Raw genomic sequence first — 20658 nt, 5'->3', positions numbered from 1 at the left:
ATCTAACACAAGTGGGAGGGGTGGACCCTGGCGCGCATCACTTTAGTTTCCACAAACCAGGCATTAGCGCCTCTGACAGCTTCAGGTGTATGCAGCCAGGGACATTTTCCTCATGTGGGTAGTCGCTGGGGACTGCAGTAGAGACGGAGAAAAAGCAGGCCTAAAGAAGTGACGTTCACAATCTATATTTGACTCGTTCTATATTTGCTTTGCTGCTGGGGAAAGTCCAGTGGAAAATGCTTGTTGTTCTAAATATATCCTCTCTATACCTGCTGGATTTGGATTGAAGCCGGGAGGGGGAAGGGCGCTCAAGAGATCACCTCCAGGGAAGCACTTGGACTGGACTGAGTATCAAGGGTGCCCCTACTGCAGACTGAGAGGGCTTGGGATCCAGTGGGAGGGTGACTTGGGTGTCACTCTGATGCTATTTCCTTCCTTATTCTGGGGCTCTGAGAGTGGCATCTCGGCACACGGTCATAAACTCTGGGACACATCTTCCAACTCTAGAGTAGTTGAGTCTCAGCCTGCTGCTGTTTTTTTTTTTTGTTTGTTTTTTGTTTTTTAAACCTCAGTTTCCCTGTTTGTAAGATCGTTTCGCTGCCGCCCTAGCTCGGGCATTTCAGGGTTTTGTTTTCTTTCTGTTTGGTGTATGAGATGGGGATGGGTGTTGTTATAGCTTCCCAGGAAAAAGAGTATTTCATTCAGCATGCTCAACTGAGTTAAGCACAGGCGTTCATAAATATTTATGAATGAGTGTATGCTAGGGTGAGTGACTTAACAACGGTTGAATGGATGAGACGCTTTCGAGCCCGTTGAAGGCTGTGAGGACCCGCTGTGGCTAGTTTACCTCCGTAAAGGAGTTTACTTTCTCTCTCTCTTTTTTTTTTTTCCTGTACATCTGTACAGTCTGTTCCGGTTCCTACTATGGCTTAAGGGTGAAGGAAGTGGACCAAGACCTGAAAGGGGCGGGCTGCCAGAGTAGCAGGGCGGGGCCCCAGCTCTGGAGGCGGAGTCAGGTTCTCAGAGGGCGGGGCCGCATGGTGGAGGGCGGGGCCAAGGGTGTGAGTCAGAGGGCGGAGTAACAGGCGATGCCGGGAGGGAGGAGCCGCAAGGGAGACCGCGGAAGACCCTTAGGAGGGCGGGGCCCAAACGGCTGCTGTATGGGTGGGGCCGCACGATGGAAGGGCGTGGCTTCCAGGGAGGTCCAGAGGGCCGGATTGCAAGGGTTGGCTAGCGGGGCGCGGGACTCACGCAGGAGGGCGGGATCTCAAGAACGCTAGGAGGGCGGAGCTTCATGCGGTGGGGCGGGGTCCTCGCACTGAAGGGCGGGACCTCGGGTGCGCGCCGGCTGGGCGGGCCTGGCGCGGCTGGGGACATAATGGCCAGAGCGGCCGGCTGAGCGTGAGCTCCACCCAGTTCGGGCCGCCCGGCTCGCGGAGCCTTCTCTCTCACGGCCCGCCGGCGTCGGGCCATGTACTCGGGGAACCGTAGCGGCGAGCAGGGCTACTGGGAGGACGGGGCGGGCGCCGAGGGCGCAGCACCGGCGGGCACGCGGAGCCCCGCGCCTCTCTTCAGCCCCACCGCGTACGAGCGCCTGGCGCTGCTGCTCGGTTGCCTCGCGCTGCTGGGCGTCGGCGGCAACTTGCTGGTGCTGCTTCTCTACTCCAAGTTCCCGCGACTGCGCACGCCCACCCACCTCTTCCTGGTCAACCTGAGCCTGGGCGACCTGCTGGTATCCCTGTTCGGAGTCACCTTCACCTTCGCGTCGTGCCTGCGGAACGGCTGGGTGTGGGACGCCGTGGGCTGCGCGTGGGACGGGTTTAGCGGCAGCCTCTTTGGTGAGTCGCCCGGGACGCGGTCTCCTTGCCTCTCAACTTTCCCTGGGTACATCAGCTCTGGGCCTCCGTCCTCCCCGGGATCTTCCCTGATAATCAGTCGTCACCCACAACTCCCTATCTCTCCTCCTTGAGAACCTCCCTTCATCCCCAACCCTTGCCTCCCTTCGCTCAGGATTCTTCCCTTCCACCTGGTCTTCATCCCCAACTCTGTTTCCCTCCTCCCCTGGGTCTACTCATCTTTCCTCCCAGCCAGTCATCCACCCCAGCTCCCCTTGCCTCTGCAGCACTTATTCCAAAGTCTCCCTGCCGCTGGCCACCTTATGTCCCCTCATCGGATTTTACTTCCTACTGTAGCTCAACAGGGCATCTCACAGTGGACTTTACACAGGGAGAAAGAAATGAAGGCCTGTAGAGTCAAGAGATGCAAGAAAAAAGTCAACTCCTGAGAAGTGGAGGCTGAGACAAGGAGAGATTTAATGCATAAATTTAGTATTTGTTTCCCAAAATGACATGAAGAATCTTGAATAACGCAGAATTTTACTCCCTTTCACTCGTTAGCAATTATAAACAGTTGAATGTGTCCTAGAGAATGAGACTGTATTATATTTTTTATTGTATTTCCTCTACATAGATTCTGTCACACCAGAGGTTACAAATGGCCCAAAGAAGTCCAACTCGTGTGGATAGATAATTAGCAAGGCAACCAGTACATTTAATTAAAGTAGAACTTGTTGATTTCTTGAAGATTTATATTGAGAATTGACGGGTTACAGGTTGACTAATCCAGTATTCTAAGCCTGGGAAAAGTGTGTGTGTGTGTGTGTGTGTGTGTGTGTGTGTCCGTCCTAAGGATTTTGCTTGTACAACAATTTAAAATAGAAATGGATATTTCTTAAGGCTTAAAGCCCCTTTTCACAAACCTTAAAACACACTGACAATTTACTATTGCCTTGATCTTGGCAGATAGAGAAAAACATTTATGTAATATCCTTGACAGTTTTTATTTGCCAACTTAACATGTGACAAACCCAAATCTCATGCTGTTTGTCATCATTCCCTTTTTAAAGTTTTAAAACAAAATTTAGGACTTACGATGTTTTTTCACTGATTGACAATTCTGATAATTTCTTATTCTCTTTCCCCCAATAAACACTGATCTAAGGACTCCCTTTACATAACGATATTGAACCTCGAGAGGAAGGTCTGTGAGAGGATGCGAGTGGTAAGATAGGTTGACTATGTGATTATTCTCCCTGTTACCTAAAAAATGTTTGTTGGGAGGTTTTTTTTAAGGTGGATTAATCTATAAAGAAGGTCATGTGTCAGGGGCCTAGCTTACAGAAGCCCTGGGGTAGGCGACAGGTGTTTGTTTGAAGACATTAAAGTCCTTTTTTTCTGTGAAGTACTTTTCTGTGCTGTGGTATTCGGTGTCTCGATCGGGAACAGAGAAAACTGGAATGGGTTGAGTTTTTCTTATATCTGCAGCACCCACCCTTTCTCTCCCTGGCTTGCTCTGCCAACCCTATCTTCCGAAATCCTCTCTGCCCTTTCTTCCCCTTTCTAAATTCCTGCTGGGGTCTGTCAGCATCAGAAGAGATTCCTTTAAAGACTACAAGAAACATCCGCCCTGGTTTTTACCTGAGGGTTCCTTTATTCAGGGCATCTAGTGGGTTTTTGAATCATGGCATTTATTCCCATCCTAAAATTTGATGTAGTTCTTCTGGGGTTAGAGGATTGACAATAAGTTACTTCCTGGAGACAGGTCTAGAGTGAGGTGACTGCAGAACTCGCAACCTTCTTAGGAAATAATTTCTTTTCCCAGAATGTGCTTCTTGAGGAGGGTTAAGGATGGCGCTAGAGCAGACTCTTCCCTTTTCTGTTCCTAAGCCAGGACTCATCAATTCTGAGTACCGAAGGAGAGGGCATTTTTAATTGCTGGAAGTTGCTAGCTGCTTGCTCCCGGCTTTGGTGAGGCTGATGGCACTGGTCTGATGGCACAAGGGTGGGTCTTATGGCTTTGTCTGGGCTCTGCCAAGCCATTCACTCTCTCAGGCTGCCAGTTTTCTGCCAGTTTTCCCATCTTTGTTATCTACTATTGAGCTTTCTGTGGTTACCATCATCTCTCCCATTTGCTTTGTGTTTTTGAAGGCTACTGTGTTCTGTAGGTCAGAAGGTGCCTACACTTGGTGCTTGTAGCCCCTCCCCTCTCACTACCACCTTCAGCCTTGTTCTATGCCTGGAGGAAGTGCATACTTGCTTATTCTTTAGACATCCTCATAGGTTTTCTCTCCCTCTTTGTACTCTGCTAGAAGCTCGAGTAAGGAAGTCACAAATTCTTGCATATATATGCACAAGGGGACCAGGCAATTGCTTCCTTCTGGGCTCTGGTCCTGGCTTCTCAGAGAAGGCTAAAAATAAGTAGAATCTCTGATAATCTTGGTCAGAGGTTTCCACCAGCTGGGCTTGTTAGGATCACTGTTTCAGTTAAACTGATCCGTCCAGCCCAGTGACCTAGTAAAGTTCATTTAAAATCCCAATTGAATGGCTTATTTTATGAATATCAGAATAACCATTCTCTTCCTTGTACCTGCACATAGATGTCAGCAGGTTTAATGGTAGTGAAAAGTAGAGAAGCCAAAGAACACTTATTGCTACTGTATCTGATGAGCAATCAAAAGCCTAGCAGTAAGGTGTCTAAGAGTGTTAGCCTGCAGGCTTCCAGGTGAGTATGTCCACAGGGAGCAGCCGCCAGCCACACATCACATGACTGTAGCTAGCTAGCATTGAGGTGGAAGGCAACAGAAGAATCTTTCTTCATTATTTCTTTTAGAAATGAAATGGTTACAGAGATAGTCTGGCAAAATGCAAATATTTCTGGCAAAATGCAAATATTTCTGGCAAAATGCAAATATTTCTCTATTTAGATGTGAAGAATAGATGTTACAGTGTTTAAAACACTATGTTACAGTGTTTTAAGTAGGTAACCAAGAACTTTACTTTTTAGCTTATACATGTACTTTGATACTGAGAACATTACAAAACTGTTTCCCCCCGAGGCTTGCTCTTTTATATACATCCGTATTTTAAAGTGCCAGTTATTGAATTAATTCTTTTGTAATATCTGAATATCTTGAGTGTCACATGTATCTACTGGAAGATCCATAGGGTAGTTAGGGATGTAAAAATCTTCTCTACAGCTGTTCTGGGATTAACTACAGACTTTCCTGGCCACAGTAATATTCTCCATTATGTTGACACGATCATAACGCATAGCGTGTTTCCATTAACACAGTAAAGCCACGTAGTTCTTTCAGTCTAATCTCATGGTATTGTCTAAATATTTTATTAAAAATCAATAATTGTATAATACTATTTTTAATTTATTGGGTTATCATGTCTATGCCTCACAACAATATTGCCTGACTTGAGGGGAGGATATATAAAATACCTTTTGTTCATTAGAAGAACTGTTGGGAAGCATTTAATGAATTGCTTTGGGTAGAGGTTTGTATCTACATTAACAAGTCAGACTCCAGTGGATTGGAATTGCTGTTGCATGAAATTGCTTTTCTATTATTTACACTTGTGCTCTTTTCTTGAATTTTCTTCTTTCAGAGAAGAGTTCCAGTCACAAATGCATATGTGATGCATGGTAACATTTACCGCTAAGGTGACATGCAGAAATGAAAAGGACACATCCGTTTGAGTATTCTCAGATATGATCACATGCACTTTATCGTGTTTTCCATGCTCCTGACTCTCTTTTTTAATGTTTAAAAATTATACCAGTTAAAAGCTTAGGACTCATAAACTCAGTGTTTCTGAATGAACATCACAAGTAGAGATTTTATTACAGCATCAGGACCTCAGAAGAGCTCTCAGCCTAGATCTGTGCGGTGTTCTTTCATCAGCTGTGGCCTGTAAGCTTCAGCTCCCAGGATGGCAGACAAGCTTCCCACAGAGTTTGATGTGGTTATAATAGGCACAGGTCTGCCTGAGTCCATCCTGGCAGCTGCGTGTTCAAGAAGTGGACAGAGAGTTCTGCACGTTGACTCAAGGAGTTACTATGGAGGGAACTGGGCGAGTTTCAGCTTTACAGGTTTGCTGTCCTGGCTGAAGGACTGTCAACAGAACCACGACAGCGAGGAAGGCGTGACTGCCACGTGGCAAGACCTGATCCATGAAACAGAAGAAGCCATCGTTCTTTGCCGGAAGGATGGAACTATTCGGCACACAGAAGTCTTCTGTTACGCTAGTCAAGATGTGCAGGACAGCACGCAAGACACTGATGCTCTACAGAGAAATTCCTCCCCAGAGGCGTCTGCTCCTCAGGCTGACTCTCTGGATTCTGCAAGCGTGCCCAGAGAAAGGCACTCGGCATACTCTGCAAGCTCTGAGGCGCCTTCTAGACATGCAGAGGGAAGTGATAGAGAGCTTTCACTACCCTCAGCTGATGCAGAGGGCTCACTGGAGAAAGAAACGTACTGTGGGGATAAAACGGATGTGGCCACAGTTTCAGGTGGAGATAAAGGTGAACACAAACTCGTAGAAGACAGCATTGAACAGCCAAAGAGAAACAGGATTACTTACTCTCAAATGGTTAAGGAGAGCCGGAGATTTAATATTGACTTGGTATCAAAGCTGCTGTATTCTCAAGGGTCACTGATTGATCTGCTAATCAAATCAAATGTTAGCCGTTATGCAGAATTTAAGAATGTCACTAGGATCCTTGCATTTCGGGAAGGGAAAATAGAACAGGTGCCTTGCTCCAGAGCAGATGTCTTCAATAGTAAAGAGCTCACTATGGTTGAGAAGAGAATGCTGATGAAGTTTCTTACATTCTGTTTAGACTATGAACAACATTCTGATGAATACCAAGATTTCAAACAATGTTCATTTTCTGACTACTTAAAAACTAAAAAACTAACACCCAACCTCCAACATTTCATACTGCACTCAATTGCAATGACATCAGAATCATCCTGCACTACATTAGATGGCCTTCAAGCAACAAAGAACTTCCTTCAGTGTCTCGGACGGTTTGGCAACACTCCCTTTATATTTCCTTTATATGGCCAAGGTGAAATCCCCCAGTGTTTCTGCAGGATGTGTGCAGTTTTCGGCGGAGTCTATTGTCTTCGCCATAAAGTACAATGCCTTGTAGTTGACAAAGACTCTGGAAGATGTAAAGGAATCATAGATGACTTTGGTCAGAGAATAAGTGCAAACTACTTTATTGTGGAGGACAGTTATCTTTCTAAGGAAACATGCTCAAATGTGCACTATAAGCAGATCTCAAGGGCAGTGCTCATCACAGATCAGTCCATCTTGGAGACGGATTCAGACCAGCAGATTTCCATTTTAGTAGTGCCTCCTCTGGAACCAGGAACCGCTTCTGTTCGAGTCATGGAATTATGTTCATCAACCATGACATGCATGAAGGACAGCTATCTGGTCCACCTGACCTGTTTGTCCTCAAAAACAGCCAGAGAAGACTTGGAACCTGTGGTGAAACAGTTATTCATTCCTTTTGCAGAAGCAGAAACAGAAGCAGAACCAGACAAAGATGAATTCAGGAAACCAAGACTCTTGTGGGCTCTTTATTTTAATATGAGAGATTCCTCGGGAGTGAGCCGAAGCTCATACTGCGGCTTACCTTCCAATGTGTACGTCTGCTCTGGGCCTGACTGTGGACTGGGGAATGAGCATGCGGTCAAGCAAGCTGAAACACTGTTCCGGGAGCTCTTTCCCAGTGAAGAGTTCTGCCCGCCTCCACCAAACCCTGAAGACATTATCTTTGAAGCTGAGGGTTAGCAACCCTGTACTCCCGGAGTTAGTAATACACTTACCACTAAGCTAGACACCCCAAGGACAGCAAGAACTTTTAAAACCTATGACACCTTCAGAACCAAAAGCAAAGTCTGGAAGTGCTTCATCCTGGCCTCAAAGCATTGCCGTATGAGTGAGCAGCAGTAACTGTGAGAAACACTGCTCACGGATCTTCAGCAGTGAGATACTGAGCACTGCTGACCTTTCAGCAACTGGTTTGATAGTGACTTGGCTCTGTTGTTTCAGAATTGGCTCCACAGATTCAGAATCTTTGAATGCTGTTCACTTTTATTTTACTTCTGGGTCCCTCGTTAGCACCTTTGCTTACCTTAAGGTAATATCACACTTGCTCCCATGCTTAGGTTTTATTATTATTTTTTTTTACACAAAATTAATGCTCAAGGACTATTTTAGCTACTACTGCAGCTACTATTGTTGCTACCACCTCAGATATATAGAGGGATACATAAATCATAAACTAGGGGAGTTGTTTTGTATATTATGTGAACACATAGAGATGGTAGCGGGAGTAGCAGCTAATTCAAATGCCATGTGATAAGACACAACTGTCAGAAGTTTAGCTGTGCGTGCCGCTATGTCTTGGGGTTGACACGTGTGACTTCACCTGCTTGACCACTGGAACTCAGGAGGCAGTGAGACTACCCTAGCCTTCTACTTTATAAGAAGAGGTACCTTTTAGTAGTCCAAGAAACTCATATTTAAGAGATGCATCACAATCTAGGCATGGTGGCTCACTCCTGCAATCCTGTCATCCAGGAGGCTGAGACAGGAGAATTGCTGTAACCCAGGTCAGTCTGGGCTACAGTGTTGAGACTGTTTCGAAACAAAACAGTCTTCCTCCCACCAAAAAAGAAGTACATTATAAAGAAGACGAAAGGAACAAGATTTCTTCAGAAAAAATTTTAATAGAGTTGACAGTAACACTTAACTCCCAACTCAGGCTAACATAAATTAATAAATTACCCCGGAAAAAGATACTTCAGGGTAGATGTTAAGAGATTATCAGAAAGCAATTCCTGAGGAGGAACAGTGGTGCATCTTAATGTGGGAGTATAGATAGCTTTTTAAGATAGATTTCCCCATCCAAGCTTCTCAGGGTGAAGCATGCTACCTGGTTGTCTGGACTTACATAAGCATTGGTAACAGAGGGTATGACTACTACATGTCTGTTACCTGGAGATGGGACATTTTCCCTCTAGAACTACCTGCTGTACCCCAGCCGTGAAAACCCTCTATACTGTGGGAAGGGCACAGCATGTTAATAGACGGCTGTGTGTTCTGAGTATACTCTTATTCCTCTTTAGTGAGGGAAGCAAGGCAAGACGCTCACACGAATGGCAGCATGCCGAGAGTAGACAGCCATCAGTTGCTCTTAGTATTTGCTTTTTTAAGACAGTAACGTGAAAATATTGGCTAGATCTTAAGGTTTAAATCTAGCCTAACAACTGAAATACCTGAAGTGACCTAAAAATAGCAATTAAGAAAATAACAATTCTAAGATCAGTGAAAAGTGAGAGTGTCTAAAGTTTGTCAGAAGCACCGTCTTTTCCAGAGACATTTAAAAGAGGTAGAGCTGTAAAAGATAAACAGTCATTTCAAAAGACAGCTGAATGTAATGGAACTAAAGGTTAGACGAGGCCAAAGTACTGTTTGTGTGTTTGTTTGGAACTAAGGAAGTGAATATATCACTTTAAATCATCACAAAATAATAAGTTGGAAGTGAGATAAACCAGTAAAAAGTATTAAACCAGTAAAATCTATTAGGGGTATTATCTAAGTTTCTAACAAGTTAGAATGGGCTTATTGTAGTTTTCACATGTTTAAGAAATAAAATCATAACTGCTGCTTTTCACCAATTATATTTTGACCCAGGGATGGCTCCATTCTAAAAATCAAACAAAGCCTCTCATTCTGGGTAGGTGGGAGCTGCAGAATACAGTGTTGGCCAAGAGCTAGCAACAAACAGAAACAATTACTTCCAATGACTCAGGATTAGAGGGCTGTGTTCAATAGAGTAGCCATGCATCAGCAGGAACAGAACAGGGCCCTTAATATTAACTGCACTAACCAGAAACATACTCACATTTGCTTTAATTATTTTTGCTAATGATTTTGTAGGCTTTTCATAATATGATAAGCAACTACTTAAAACTTAACTCAAATTTCTATTGGGAAAGCATATATGAACCATTTCTCAAGCAGAAATGAAAGGCCTTATTACTATTTTTACCTGTATATGGCTGAAAAAATTGTCACTGGAATAAAAATGGAAAGTAAAGATGCAGAAAGAAACCAGTGCAAATATATTCTAGTTTCATGGCTTTATAATTTACAAAACCTATAACATATAAATATATTACAAACAAGATAATTTCACAAGTTGCAGGATACATAGTTCTTGAAATCTCTAGATTCCAAAAGTGATGGATTTTAAGCATTCACACGCACACACACATAATTTTAAAATGTTATATAGTTATATTAGAATAATTTTAGAAATATACTAAAACAGAAGGTTTAATGAAGGAACTACGTTTAAAATATGAGTATGCTCCCATGAGAACTATCTTGGCTTGAAGAAAATGCTATAAATACAGGGAGACCTCACATCATTCACTGCTAGTTGTCTGACCTCAAGGCAATCACTTTTAGCTTCCATTCACCATCTGTAAAGTAGATATAATACTTAACAGAATTACTGTGAAGATCAAGTTGGATAATGTATAAGAACTCATATCTAAAATAATGCCAGTATATGACATTTGTATGTAAGTAGTTTTTATTGTATCATTTGTGATGCCAAGCTTATGTTTTATGTAGTTTGAGAAAATGGTGATAAATTATCCAGGGAAGTAAGCAGGGAAAGAGGGGAAAATACAGGGGCTTTGCCCTTCAAGTCCTTAAGGCATGATAACTGTGCAACCTATCTAAGTGTTCTGTGGTGCTGAGTTCAAGAAAGGTAAGACTAGCCAGCTATCTGGAAGGAACCTGCTCGTAGGAAAACTGTGTCAGTATATAGGTAGGAACTAGGTACACTTTTCATTAAGCAGTGCAGTTTATTTGTAAATGAAACTGTTAAGCATAAAAGTAATAATAAGGCTATGATTTTTACCCCAGTCATGGTGCCAAGGAATGTTCTGGCAGTGAACATTGACAAGGTACATCAACTAAAATTAAACTGAAAAAAAAAAATACAAAGCAAGGAGAGAAGGTGGAATAAAAAAGCTGCCCCTATTTCATGGGTGGTTTTTTTTTTTTTGAGACAGGGTTTCTCTGTTTAGCCTTGGCTGTCCTGGAACTCACTCTGTAGACCAGGCTGGCCTCGAACTCAGAAATCTGCCCGCCTCTGCCTTCCAAGTGCTGTGATTAAAGGTGTGCGCCTGGCTTGATTTTATTCTTCCTTTTAAGTGGATGCAGATTCTTTAGGTGTCCTCCTCTGCTTGTGCATAGTATAAAGTGACAAGTTGCAAATGAGGAAAAAATAGTAAAAATAATTTCTCTGATCCTCAAATTAACATACATTAAAATAGAAATTGAAGAAGTGTTGACTGAGTTCCTACTATTTTTAAATCTGCATGAGCCTTTATACAGTAGCATCATGTATTCGTGGTCATTTTCAAGAACTACTTAGGAGATTAACCAGACTTCTATAACTGTATTTCTGACATCAGTTTGAGTAGCACATGCCCAGGAAAATACTCAGAATGAACAAATGAATAAATAAAGCTACTTTTAAACAGATAATTCTAGCAGTTTCATTCATACGACTTTTTAAAAAGCCAGCTGACTAAGAAGTGGATAAGTTGCTGTATTGCTAGTGCTGTTGTAAGCTTACAGAGAGTTAAGTGGCATATGGAAGACTCTATATAAGTTTGTCTGAGGATCAAAAATGTTAGTTTACACCAGAAATTACTGTGTGCTGGTTACATTTGTGTAAAAATTGAGACCTCTACCTTGGAAGGAATCAGAAGGCATATAACTGCAGGTTAATGTATGATCTTTTTATTTCTGTAAGATATAATGTGTAGAACTAAAATAAAAGATTAAATGGTGAAATGGTTTGCTTAATTGATGAAAAAATACTAATATCTTGGAAACACGTAAATTCTGCTTTAAATTAAAAACATACGTTTCTGTTAGAGTAAAAAAAGGTGATCTCCAAAGATGTGTGGCTGAAAGTTTTTGTTGGACTTTGTAAGAAGAATCTTTGGGTAGAGATTGCTTTCTGTCTTTGTGTCTTCTCTCAGTTGTCTGACTCTAAGAAATAATCATAAAAATAGTAGGTGCATTCCAGTTTGTCAGTGTGAAGATCTTCCGTGGCCTAGCATGATAGGGCATGCCTGTAATACCAAAAGCATGGGAGACTGAAGTAGGGGGATTGCTGTAAGTTTGAGGCCAGCCTGGACTACATAACAAACCATCCAGGGCTATGCATGCATCCTGTCTCAAGAGATAGAAAAGGGGAATGACATAGTGATCCAACTCTAAAGTCACACATTACTGTGGACACGTGTAAGTCTGAGAGCCATGGAGATGAAGTCAATTCCTGGATGTCCACTGAGCAGCTGCAGCGAGTCTGCTGTCAGGGAACACACCTAGGCACTGCGGACACAGGCTGACACTTCATTCATTCCGGTTCGGTGATGCAAAGTGATTTCACTCAGAATATCAGCTAAGCACCTGCTGATTATGGTGACAGTTAGCTTAAAAATTCGGAAAGCAAACAGGACCTGTTCATTACCTGAGAAGCCAGCTGGAACACTTGCTCCAAGGTAAGGTGGACTTCCCACTAACAAACGTGTATGACATTTTCTACCCACCACCTTCCCCTTTCCTCTGAAAACTGAAAACAACCCTCTGGCTTGCAATACATGACCCTTTCCCCCCCAATTTCATTTTGTAAGCTTTCCTTTTTAGAGTGATAGTTTGAAAGAGCATTCAAACTCCCCCCCCCCCCCCCCCCCCCCCCCCCCCCCATGGCACTTCTTCTAAAGGGGACCAAAGCTTTGCGTTACATAGTTGGGAACAGGCTGCTTAAAGACTAAACGCTGGATCTGTCAGTGGTTGCTGAGATCCATCTCATCTAGTTTTCAGCAGCTTTGTATCCTGTCAGAGGAGAGCAAGTACAAGAGACTTGAGTCCAAAGCACAAGATCCTGAGTGTTGAGGGAGGTGTAAATATAAACAGCCAACTGACAGAAGCCAAAAGTACCAAAAATAAAGCTCTGTTTAGGATCAGGTTTATTTGCCTGTGTGCTTGATGTAGTTGAAGTCCTTTCCCGTTGGTCTTTGTGTCAGCACTTCACTTTAATCTGGATTTATATATATATTCCTTTGGGGTAGGCGCTGCTACTGTGAGTGCCCTTGTTGAACTCAAGGCAGCTGGTCTGTCTTTCCATTACAAAGTTTCCAGGGATTAAAATCAGGTCCTTGCACTGGTTGGCAGGTCCCGTATCCCCTGAACCAGCTCGCCAGTCTTTATAGCTTTTATTATTACCGTTTTTGTTTGTTTGTTTTTTTGAGACAAGATTTCATATATTCTTGCTGTCTTTGAACTTACTGAGTATGACCTTGGATTTCAAAAGAACTTCTGACCTCTTCAGCTGGGATTACAGGTGTGTGCTCACACCTAATTTGGGGGTGCTCAAGCTTGAACCCAGGGTATCTTGCATATTAGGCAAGCATTCTCCAGCTTAGCCGCATCCTCAACCCCCTTTATTAACCTTTATTAGAACGAGCTGCTGTTTCTTTTTGATCAATGAAAGAATGCATTCATGTTTTAACATGGAGAACAGTTTCTCTAGCTTTGTGTAAAATGTGCCCAATGCATAACATGGGTGACTTGACTGTTTTATGAATGGTAGACCAGTTTATTTTACTACAGTGTGCATACAACACTGACTAGTTTCCTCAGGGTAAGGAAGGGCAAGTCTATATCCATTTAACAATGAGTCCTGAGATCTAAGTGGTGTGCCTGGACTCCTAATTGGTATATAGATGCATCAGAATCTCTTAAGATGTTGTGGTCCCACTTGTCCTGAATCTGAATAGAGTGGGTTGTTCCACGTGCATGTGCTCTGAGAAGTTAACTTTCTAACAAACATGCTATGAATTAAAACTTGTGCAGTTAAAGCAGACTGATCAGGGTTGAAAAGGACAGAGGCGTTAATTAGCTCACATGTGAAACTTATTTATCCTGCTATTGCTGTCAAGGGCTTTACATGAATTATGCCTACAATTGTCCTGTCAATTTAGCATTTACTGTTGCTGCACATATGTTTAATCCTCTATACACTTCCTTACAACTACTTAGACGCATACCCACAAGAAGAAGAATGGCAAGGGGTGTGTATGATTGGCAAATGTTAGGAAGGTGGGTGTTTGTAGTTAGAAGGAAATAGCATCTTCAAGCATTTTATAGTTTGTAGGAAATAATTCTTGAAGACATTTGCACAGGAGGATTCATACCAGGGCATTACTTGGTTTTACCTCCTTGAGGCAGAGTTGTACAGCTTAAGCTGACCTTCAACTTGCTGTGTAGCTAAGGATAATCTTGAACTTGTGACTCTCCATCTCCCAACTCTGAGGTCATAGATGTGCACCACAGCTTTACTTATTTTTGCTGTATGGCGTATAATTAAAGGCCCTGAGTCTGTCTTTCGAGATCTATTTGTTCTTTTATTTGTCTCATGTTTATTATTGCTAACTAGAGTATTCTTTGTAAGTTAGCATCATTATGTTTACAATCTTATAATTAAACCTTTTAAATAAGTTTCAAGCATTATACATCCTAAGGAAGGCAGAATATCTTGCTAAAGATCCAAGGATCTTGCTTTTAGACAATTAGTAATTATAAATTTTTCTATTTTAGAATCAGCTTAGAATGAACCAATAAGACCATTTCAAAATGGCACAAGATTTACCTTAAAGATGTTCTATTAATACTTTTATTAATCTTCTACCATTATGGCAGTGGTTCTCAAACCAAGACATCTGCCCTCTAGGAGGCACTGGGGAATGTTGGGAGCCTTGGTTATCACAATGAGGGAGGGGGAGCTACCAGCATGTAATGAGACTTAGATAAGGGTATTTGCCTCAGGCAAGCTCAAGACAGCTCTCTTTCCACAGGGAATCACTCACACAGACATCACTGCTCCCAAGATTGAGATGCTCAGACCAGATAAATGCCCTGAATGTTCCATTTCTCTGTGCTCTGATGTCTCCCTGTTGTCCTTCTAACTAGGCCGCTTGTTCGTTGTACTATGTCATTATACACAGTCATTCTAGTCCTTCCACTGAGCTGCTTCATCACAACACTGCTTACACTCCCCATCTCCCTTCCAGTCAACGGTGCCTTCCTTCGGGAGATTTAGGATCATGCAAACAATTTAGGATCAGTTAACACTCCCCAGTTTTGTTTTGTTTTATTTTGTTTTGTTTTCTGTCAGATATGAATGTGAAATTTCATGGATTTTTAAAAACACCTCCAAGAAATAGAGTAATTCTAAAACAATTAGAAATTAGGACTTTTTCATATGCTGCAGAAAAAAACTACCCCAAACTAATGTAAAAATAGCATATTTTAAAATGCTCTCTGAAAGAGTATTATGTGAAAGTTCTCATTACATGCATCTGGCAGGACCCTGTGAGTTTTAGAGGAGCCAACAGAACAGCGGAATGAATTGCCCACAATGAAATTGCAGTTACTTTGACACTCAACCAGAGGTTTAGCAGATGTTGAGACAATGCCGCAGATGTTAACTGTAGGAAATGCCTAATTGTGATGGAATATGTATTAATACAGGGAAAGCCCTTGAGATGGCTCCACAGTGGAATGCAGAGGTTCCCATACAACCATCATTTGCTGAGCACCACTTAGCCCAGTTTCTGGACCAAATGTTATGAGTACGGATGAAAGCTAACACTGGGCACTTTTCCCAGGCACTCCTGTAAGTTCTTGTTATCTTTTGTTTAATCCCCATTAACCACCCAGGTTAGGTGTTTTTATTAGCCTCATTTTGCAGAAAAGAAAACAGACACATTGAAGGCAAGGAATTTGATGAACATCACCAAGTTGGTAAGTAGGAGGGCAGAAATGTGCTTCAAATGAAATCTGCCCATCTGATACCATAACTCACAGGCTGTGACTGGGAGACGCTCCCTTCTTCAGAGAGGCGTCAGATCTAGTTCAGAGGCACAAGGAACCACATGCATTCCAGGAACTGTTCTTGTCTCCTTCGTATATTACTTTTTAAAAGCAGCTCTGTGCTAAGCATTTGTGTTTCTACGTGGGATAAAACAGACTGTTCATTAACTCCCAGAGTCACCGAAAGGTAAGCAGTACAGCTTGGGGCCTACTGGAGCTGACACTTTCCTACAGTTAGCTAGTATGTTACATTATATGACTATTACAAGTTGTACAAATGATTGGAGAACGCAGGCATCAACCAACGAATGCACAGGAAAGTTACTCATAGGCAGATCTGGGAATGCTTCACACATCGGAGGGTAGTTGGCCTGGACCTCAAGGAGGGAAAGGATTAATATGGGATGATTCAAGGGAAAGTATTTGCTGTCAGAAACATGGTAGAAACAAAGTCCTTGTTTGAGTTGAAATGGAGCTCCCATCCTTCTGTTAGCTCTGGATTATTAAGATTCCTAAGTGCATCTTTCCCTTCACAAGCTTGTGAAAGCTCAAGGATTTGAGGCAAGATGGCCAGTACCTTTATAACTCCCACAATAGGTTTGCATTGAACCCAGCCTGTGATAAGAAGGGAGACGCACTGTTCTGATGGCATTATTTTAGAGGCAGCCTATGGGCCTCAAAATTCTTTTCTATTAGCGCCTGTGCCTGGAGACTGTGCCACTTTGGACTTCCAGTTACATATCACAGTCTATTTAATTTACTCTTTCCTTATTGGAGAAAGAAATATGGCACAGATATAGTACAGGAGAGAAATGTAACAGTCAATGGGAATTTCAGTAAGAGCCTGGTTCAGTGTTGACGTTGCATTGGTTCAGTAAGCTAATGCTTTACTGTCGGATATGTCCATTCATGAGACTGTGCTGATAGATTTAGCCTGAAGGGTAGGTGTGAAACTGATGGGAAGTTCTTTAAAAAAAATCATCAGGCATCTCTCTGGCATTTAGGATCAGTAGACTCACAGAGATCATTGAGTGGATAGGGCCAGGTTATGTACTATGCCATATAAAGAGGGACTAATGTGAACATTTGATGTGTTACTGGGTATTGAAACATTCACATTTTGTGCACTTGTTTCTATAACATTACTAGCAACTGTCTTAAAGTAGCCTTGATATATGTAAAATAAAGCTACATGAATTAGAATATCCAGCTCCAACACACTGCTTTATATACTCTTGGCCAGGAGGCATTATAAGTGCTTTGTGAGTACCAATGAACTCAATTTTCAGTTCGGTTCTGTGGGATACTTAGACAGTATTATTACCCCATATTATTAATCGTTAAGGAAACAAAAGCTTCTGGCAGTTGACCCATTCAAGGTCACGCAAAAAGAGAAGGAGACAGAATTGACATTAGAGTTAATTGTCTCCTTGTACCACACTCAGATGAATGAGAAACTACAAGAGACTCAAAGGTCCACAGTATGAAACCAGAAAGAGAAAACAATATGGAAATAAACCACTGACAAACCTTTCAGGATCTACACCCTACAAATCCTCCTTATTCCAAAAGCTCATCTCACTGTAGCAAATATCTCTAGCAAGGTTCCTGCAAGGGGGATGGATAGCCTCCACAACTCATTTCTTTATGGCCTCTGTATTTCTTGATCTTGTCCAACACTGACCTCCTCCTACTCACCATGCCCTCGCAGCCTCCACTCATGACCAGTATCCAACACCTTTGAACAATGTCTTTACCCCCTCATTTTAACTCCGATGGTCCCCAAGGACTTTGACTCTCAACCCTCCAAGCTGTTTTTTCCAGTATCCCATGTTGCCAAAGACCAAGTACTAGAGGCCACAGCACAGTGAGCCCCACGGCTGCTTTCCAAGGCAGTGTTCATGCTGTAACTCTCTGTATCACCCTGCCCATGGGACTGCAAACTGAACTCACTACTACACAGATGCATGAGAAATACAGAGCTTCCTTGGCTGGCCATCACATCCCTCATTTATAGACGTTTGCCTTCTTTCTGGATCATTCCCAGCAGATGGTAGTTGCTATCCCCAACTGTCCATTAAATTATACCCACTTGAGTCTACCTTCCAGATTGATGGACAGATGTTGGGTGTGTATGGGTGTGTGTGTGTGTGTGTGTGTGTGTGTGTGTGTGTGTGTGCATGTATGTGTCCTCTCTACTGAAAAATACATGTTCACTTTAAAGTCTAGATGCTTCTTAGGATGAAGGGACCCTACTTCCATCAAAATCTAGAGGTAAACAAAATAATGTGACCCAATGAGAAAGGAAAACAATTGATGATCTGCCATTATATGGAAGCATCTTGAACTACATCCCATAGATGCTAAACCCTTTAAATAGTTTTCCTGTGAGTGCACTGCCAAGACAAAGGGTCATGGTGGTATCATTGCTCTGCTGCAAGTGTGAAGACTGCCAGAAACAATTCAGTGGCTTGAGTAGAACAAATGGGCATGGAGATGGTAGGGGTGGGGGTAGGTCACACAGTCAAAGGTTGTCTGCAGTGCATTTTGGTATACGGGTGATACACAAAGATTCTGTACCCTTGTGCGTCTGCCTAATGAGTGGGCCTGTGGTAGAAATCTGGGAAAATGAATAACAACAACAAAACAAAAACAAAAACCCTGTGAGATTACACTTAGGGAGATTTGCCATTTATTCAAACCATCCTGGATCAGGTGATCTGAAAGTCAGAATCACCACAGGAACCAGTCCGCACTCCTTTTGTGTTTTCATGGGCTGAGCATTGGAACCAGCAGTTGAGACAGCCTCCTGGGAGATACACAGTGGCTGTTTGACGGGCTGGTTGGTGGAAGTACAGTTCCAGTTAAGGGCAGGGCTGCCGTTCGGACCCAGAGGACTTGGTGTCGGTGGAAAACGAAAGATGAAGCCCCTCTTGGCACTGAGCAAGGGAAGCTTGAAAGCTCGAGTGGTTCTGGAACCAGCCTTGCTCCCACACCTAGTCTTGCTTTGTGCCCTTGGACAAAACAATTATAAAGTTCCCTCTTTAGCCTCCAGTTCTCTTTTTGTCATTTTGCTTTTGCTGCTGGGGACTCAGTATGACTAGGACTTTGGAGGAAATGATTTTCTTGCATATCCCAAATCCCCATGCTGGTCACCAAGATGGATTTCACCCTAAACTTCCCACACAGCCACCGATGAATTAATGCTTTAAGCTGTAGACATTTTGTTCCTGAGTTTTACTTCCCAGCCATGTATCCATCACTGTCTTCCTGTAACGAGTCCCATGGGCTTCCTACCTTCTTTCCCCATTCTCCTCGGACGATCCTGGGTAGCTCAGATTTTCTAGCTGATTAATTACCCAAACACAGTTCTTCAGCTTTTCATTCTTAGGAAAATACTCTGGTCCCTTCGGCTGGACGGATACTCTCTAGTTGAGCTATAGCGTCATGTTTTAAGTGAATATAAAGTCACTTGAAATAGTGTTGCTACCATCTGCTGTATACCCTGGATCTCTGGAGAGCTTTGTAAATTATAAAGTGACTGAATGGAAATATAATTTAGGCACTTCTCAGATTCCTTATGCTTTGAACTTCCTTTTGTGCTGTTAGGCACGAGAGCCCTGCACCTTAAGACTTCTCTAACATTTTAATTTGCTCATTTGAGTTATCTCACATTTTGTTCCCTTGGTGCCACATTATTAATCTAGCACGCTGGAGTGTACTTAGAAACTAGACTCACTATACTAGGAAGGGCACCCTAGCCCCGCTCCAGAGCTCATTCACAAGAAGATTTCTTTCATGGATTTAAAACCTCAAGCTTCCCTTTTGATCACAGCCAACTTTCTTTGGACAGATCTTTCTAGGAAAAACAATCCAGAAAAGTCCTTGGATCAGCAGCTAAATGATCTGGGTTTTCATTCAAGCAAGATCCTGTGACCTCAGGCTCGTCACACAGTCAGCACATTGTCCACCTTGAGATCAGTGTCCTCTGGGAAGCAGGAGTAAGCACAGAGAGGGATCTAATGGGGTTGTCTCCCTCAGCTATAGTTGCAGGGATCAGCAATTACCTGGAAAGAAGTAGAAAAGAGATAAAAGACTGCCAACTCAGGGTCAAGGTAAATTGTTTAAAGTGGGGGGAGGTGTCTGTCCAAGTTGGGCTATGGGAAGACACAGAGCTGAGCTGGAAGTCAAAGGGGTTAGAGACTAGTGAGAGCTGGTATCAGAAGACTAAATAGTGGGCTGACATCATGAAAAGCGAAATCGTGGGTGTCTTCCAAACTACCACAGGGTGTCTAGGGAGTCCATGCCCAGCTTTTTACCAGCTGCATCAACAATTACTTATCCCTCCTCCCTTTAAAAATTACCATATTTAGTGGACAAAACCACAGGCAATACTAGCAAGGAGCAGCATGAACAAGAACGGAAACAGCAGATGTTTGAACTGTGAGAAGAGAGTCATAGACCAGAGCATGAACACTGCCAGCCAAGTGACTCTCTTTCGGGGACTCGATGGCTTTGAAAAGGCAGCTTATTATTATGAGACACTACAGGCATAGAGGGGCTGCTTCTGTCTGGCAGTGAACAGTAGGTATGTTTAAAGTACTAGAAATCGTTTTGAAAAATAAAATTTATTTATTTGGGTGAGATTTTGCCTACATATATGCATGCATACCATGTGTGTACCTGGTGCCCACAGAGGTTAAAAAAAAAAAGCCTGATCCCTTAGAACAGGAGTTATATAGGTAGCTGTGAGCCACAAAGTGGTGCTGGGAACCAGACTTGAGTCCTTCCAATGTCTCTTCACCACTGAGCCGTCTCTTCAGCT

General features: G+C 42.8%; 2 protein-coding genes across 3 annotated transcripts in view; both read left to right on the top strand.

Annotated features, from left to right (window-relative positions):
- Window positions 1–1123: 1123 nt before the first annotated feature.
- Window positions 1124–20658, top strand: part of Opn3 (opsin 3) — a 33406-nt gene continuing 13871 nt past the window's right edge. Inside the window, exon 1 of the mRNA XM_031390508.1 lies at window positions 1124–1838. Coding sequence (XP_031246368.1) covers window positions 1472–1838 — 367 coding nt within the window. The 5' untranslated portion in view covers window positions 1124–1471. The remainder of the gene's footprint in view (window positions 1839–20658) is intronic.
- On the top strand, window positions 1721–11744 carry Chml (CHM like Rab escort protein). Of its 2 annotated transcripts, XM_031390494.1 has the most exons (3): window positions 1730–1838; window positions 2470–3060; window positions 5454–11744. In XM_031390494.1, the coding sequence occupies exon 3, from the start codon at window positions 5778–5780 to the stop codon at window positions 7650–7652; it is 1875 nt and encodes a 624-aa protein (XP_031246354.1). In that variant the 5' UTR covers window positions 1730–1838; window positions 2470–3060; window positions 5454–5777; the 3' UTR covers window positions 7653–11744. The 2 variants fall into 2 exon arrangements, with proteins under 2 accessions (XP_031246346.1, XP_031246354.1); XM_031390486.1 differs by lacking the exon at window positions 2470–3060 and having other exon boundaries at window positions 1721–1838.

This window comes from Mastomys coucha, unplaced genomic scaffold (assembly GCF_008632895.1).
Source record: "Mastomys coucha isolate ucsf_1 unplaced genomic scaffold, UCSF_Mcou_1 pScaffold1, whole genome shotgun sequence".
Lineage (NCBI taxonomy): Eukaryota > Metazoa > Chordata > Mammalia > Rodentia > Muridae > Mastomys > Mastomys coucha.
This window is presented reverse-complemented; position numbering and strand designations above follow the sequence as displayed.

Excerpts from the sequence above, each read along its gene's own strand:
- Chml (XM_031390486.1), top strand. The coding sequence starts at position 5,778 with ATGGCAGACAAGCTTCCCACAGAGTTTGATGTGGTTATAATAGGCACA.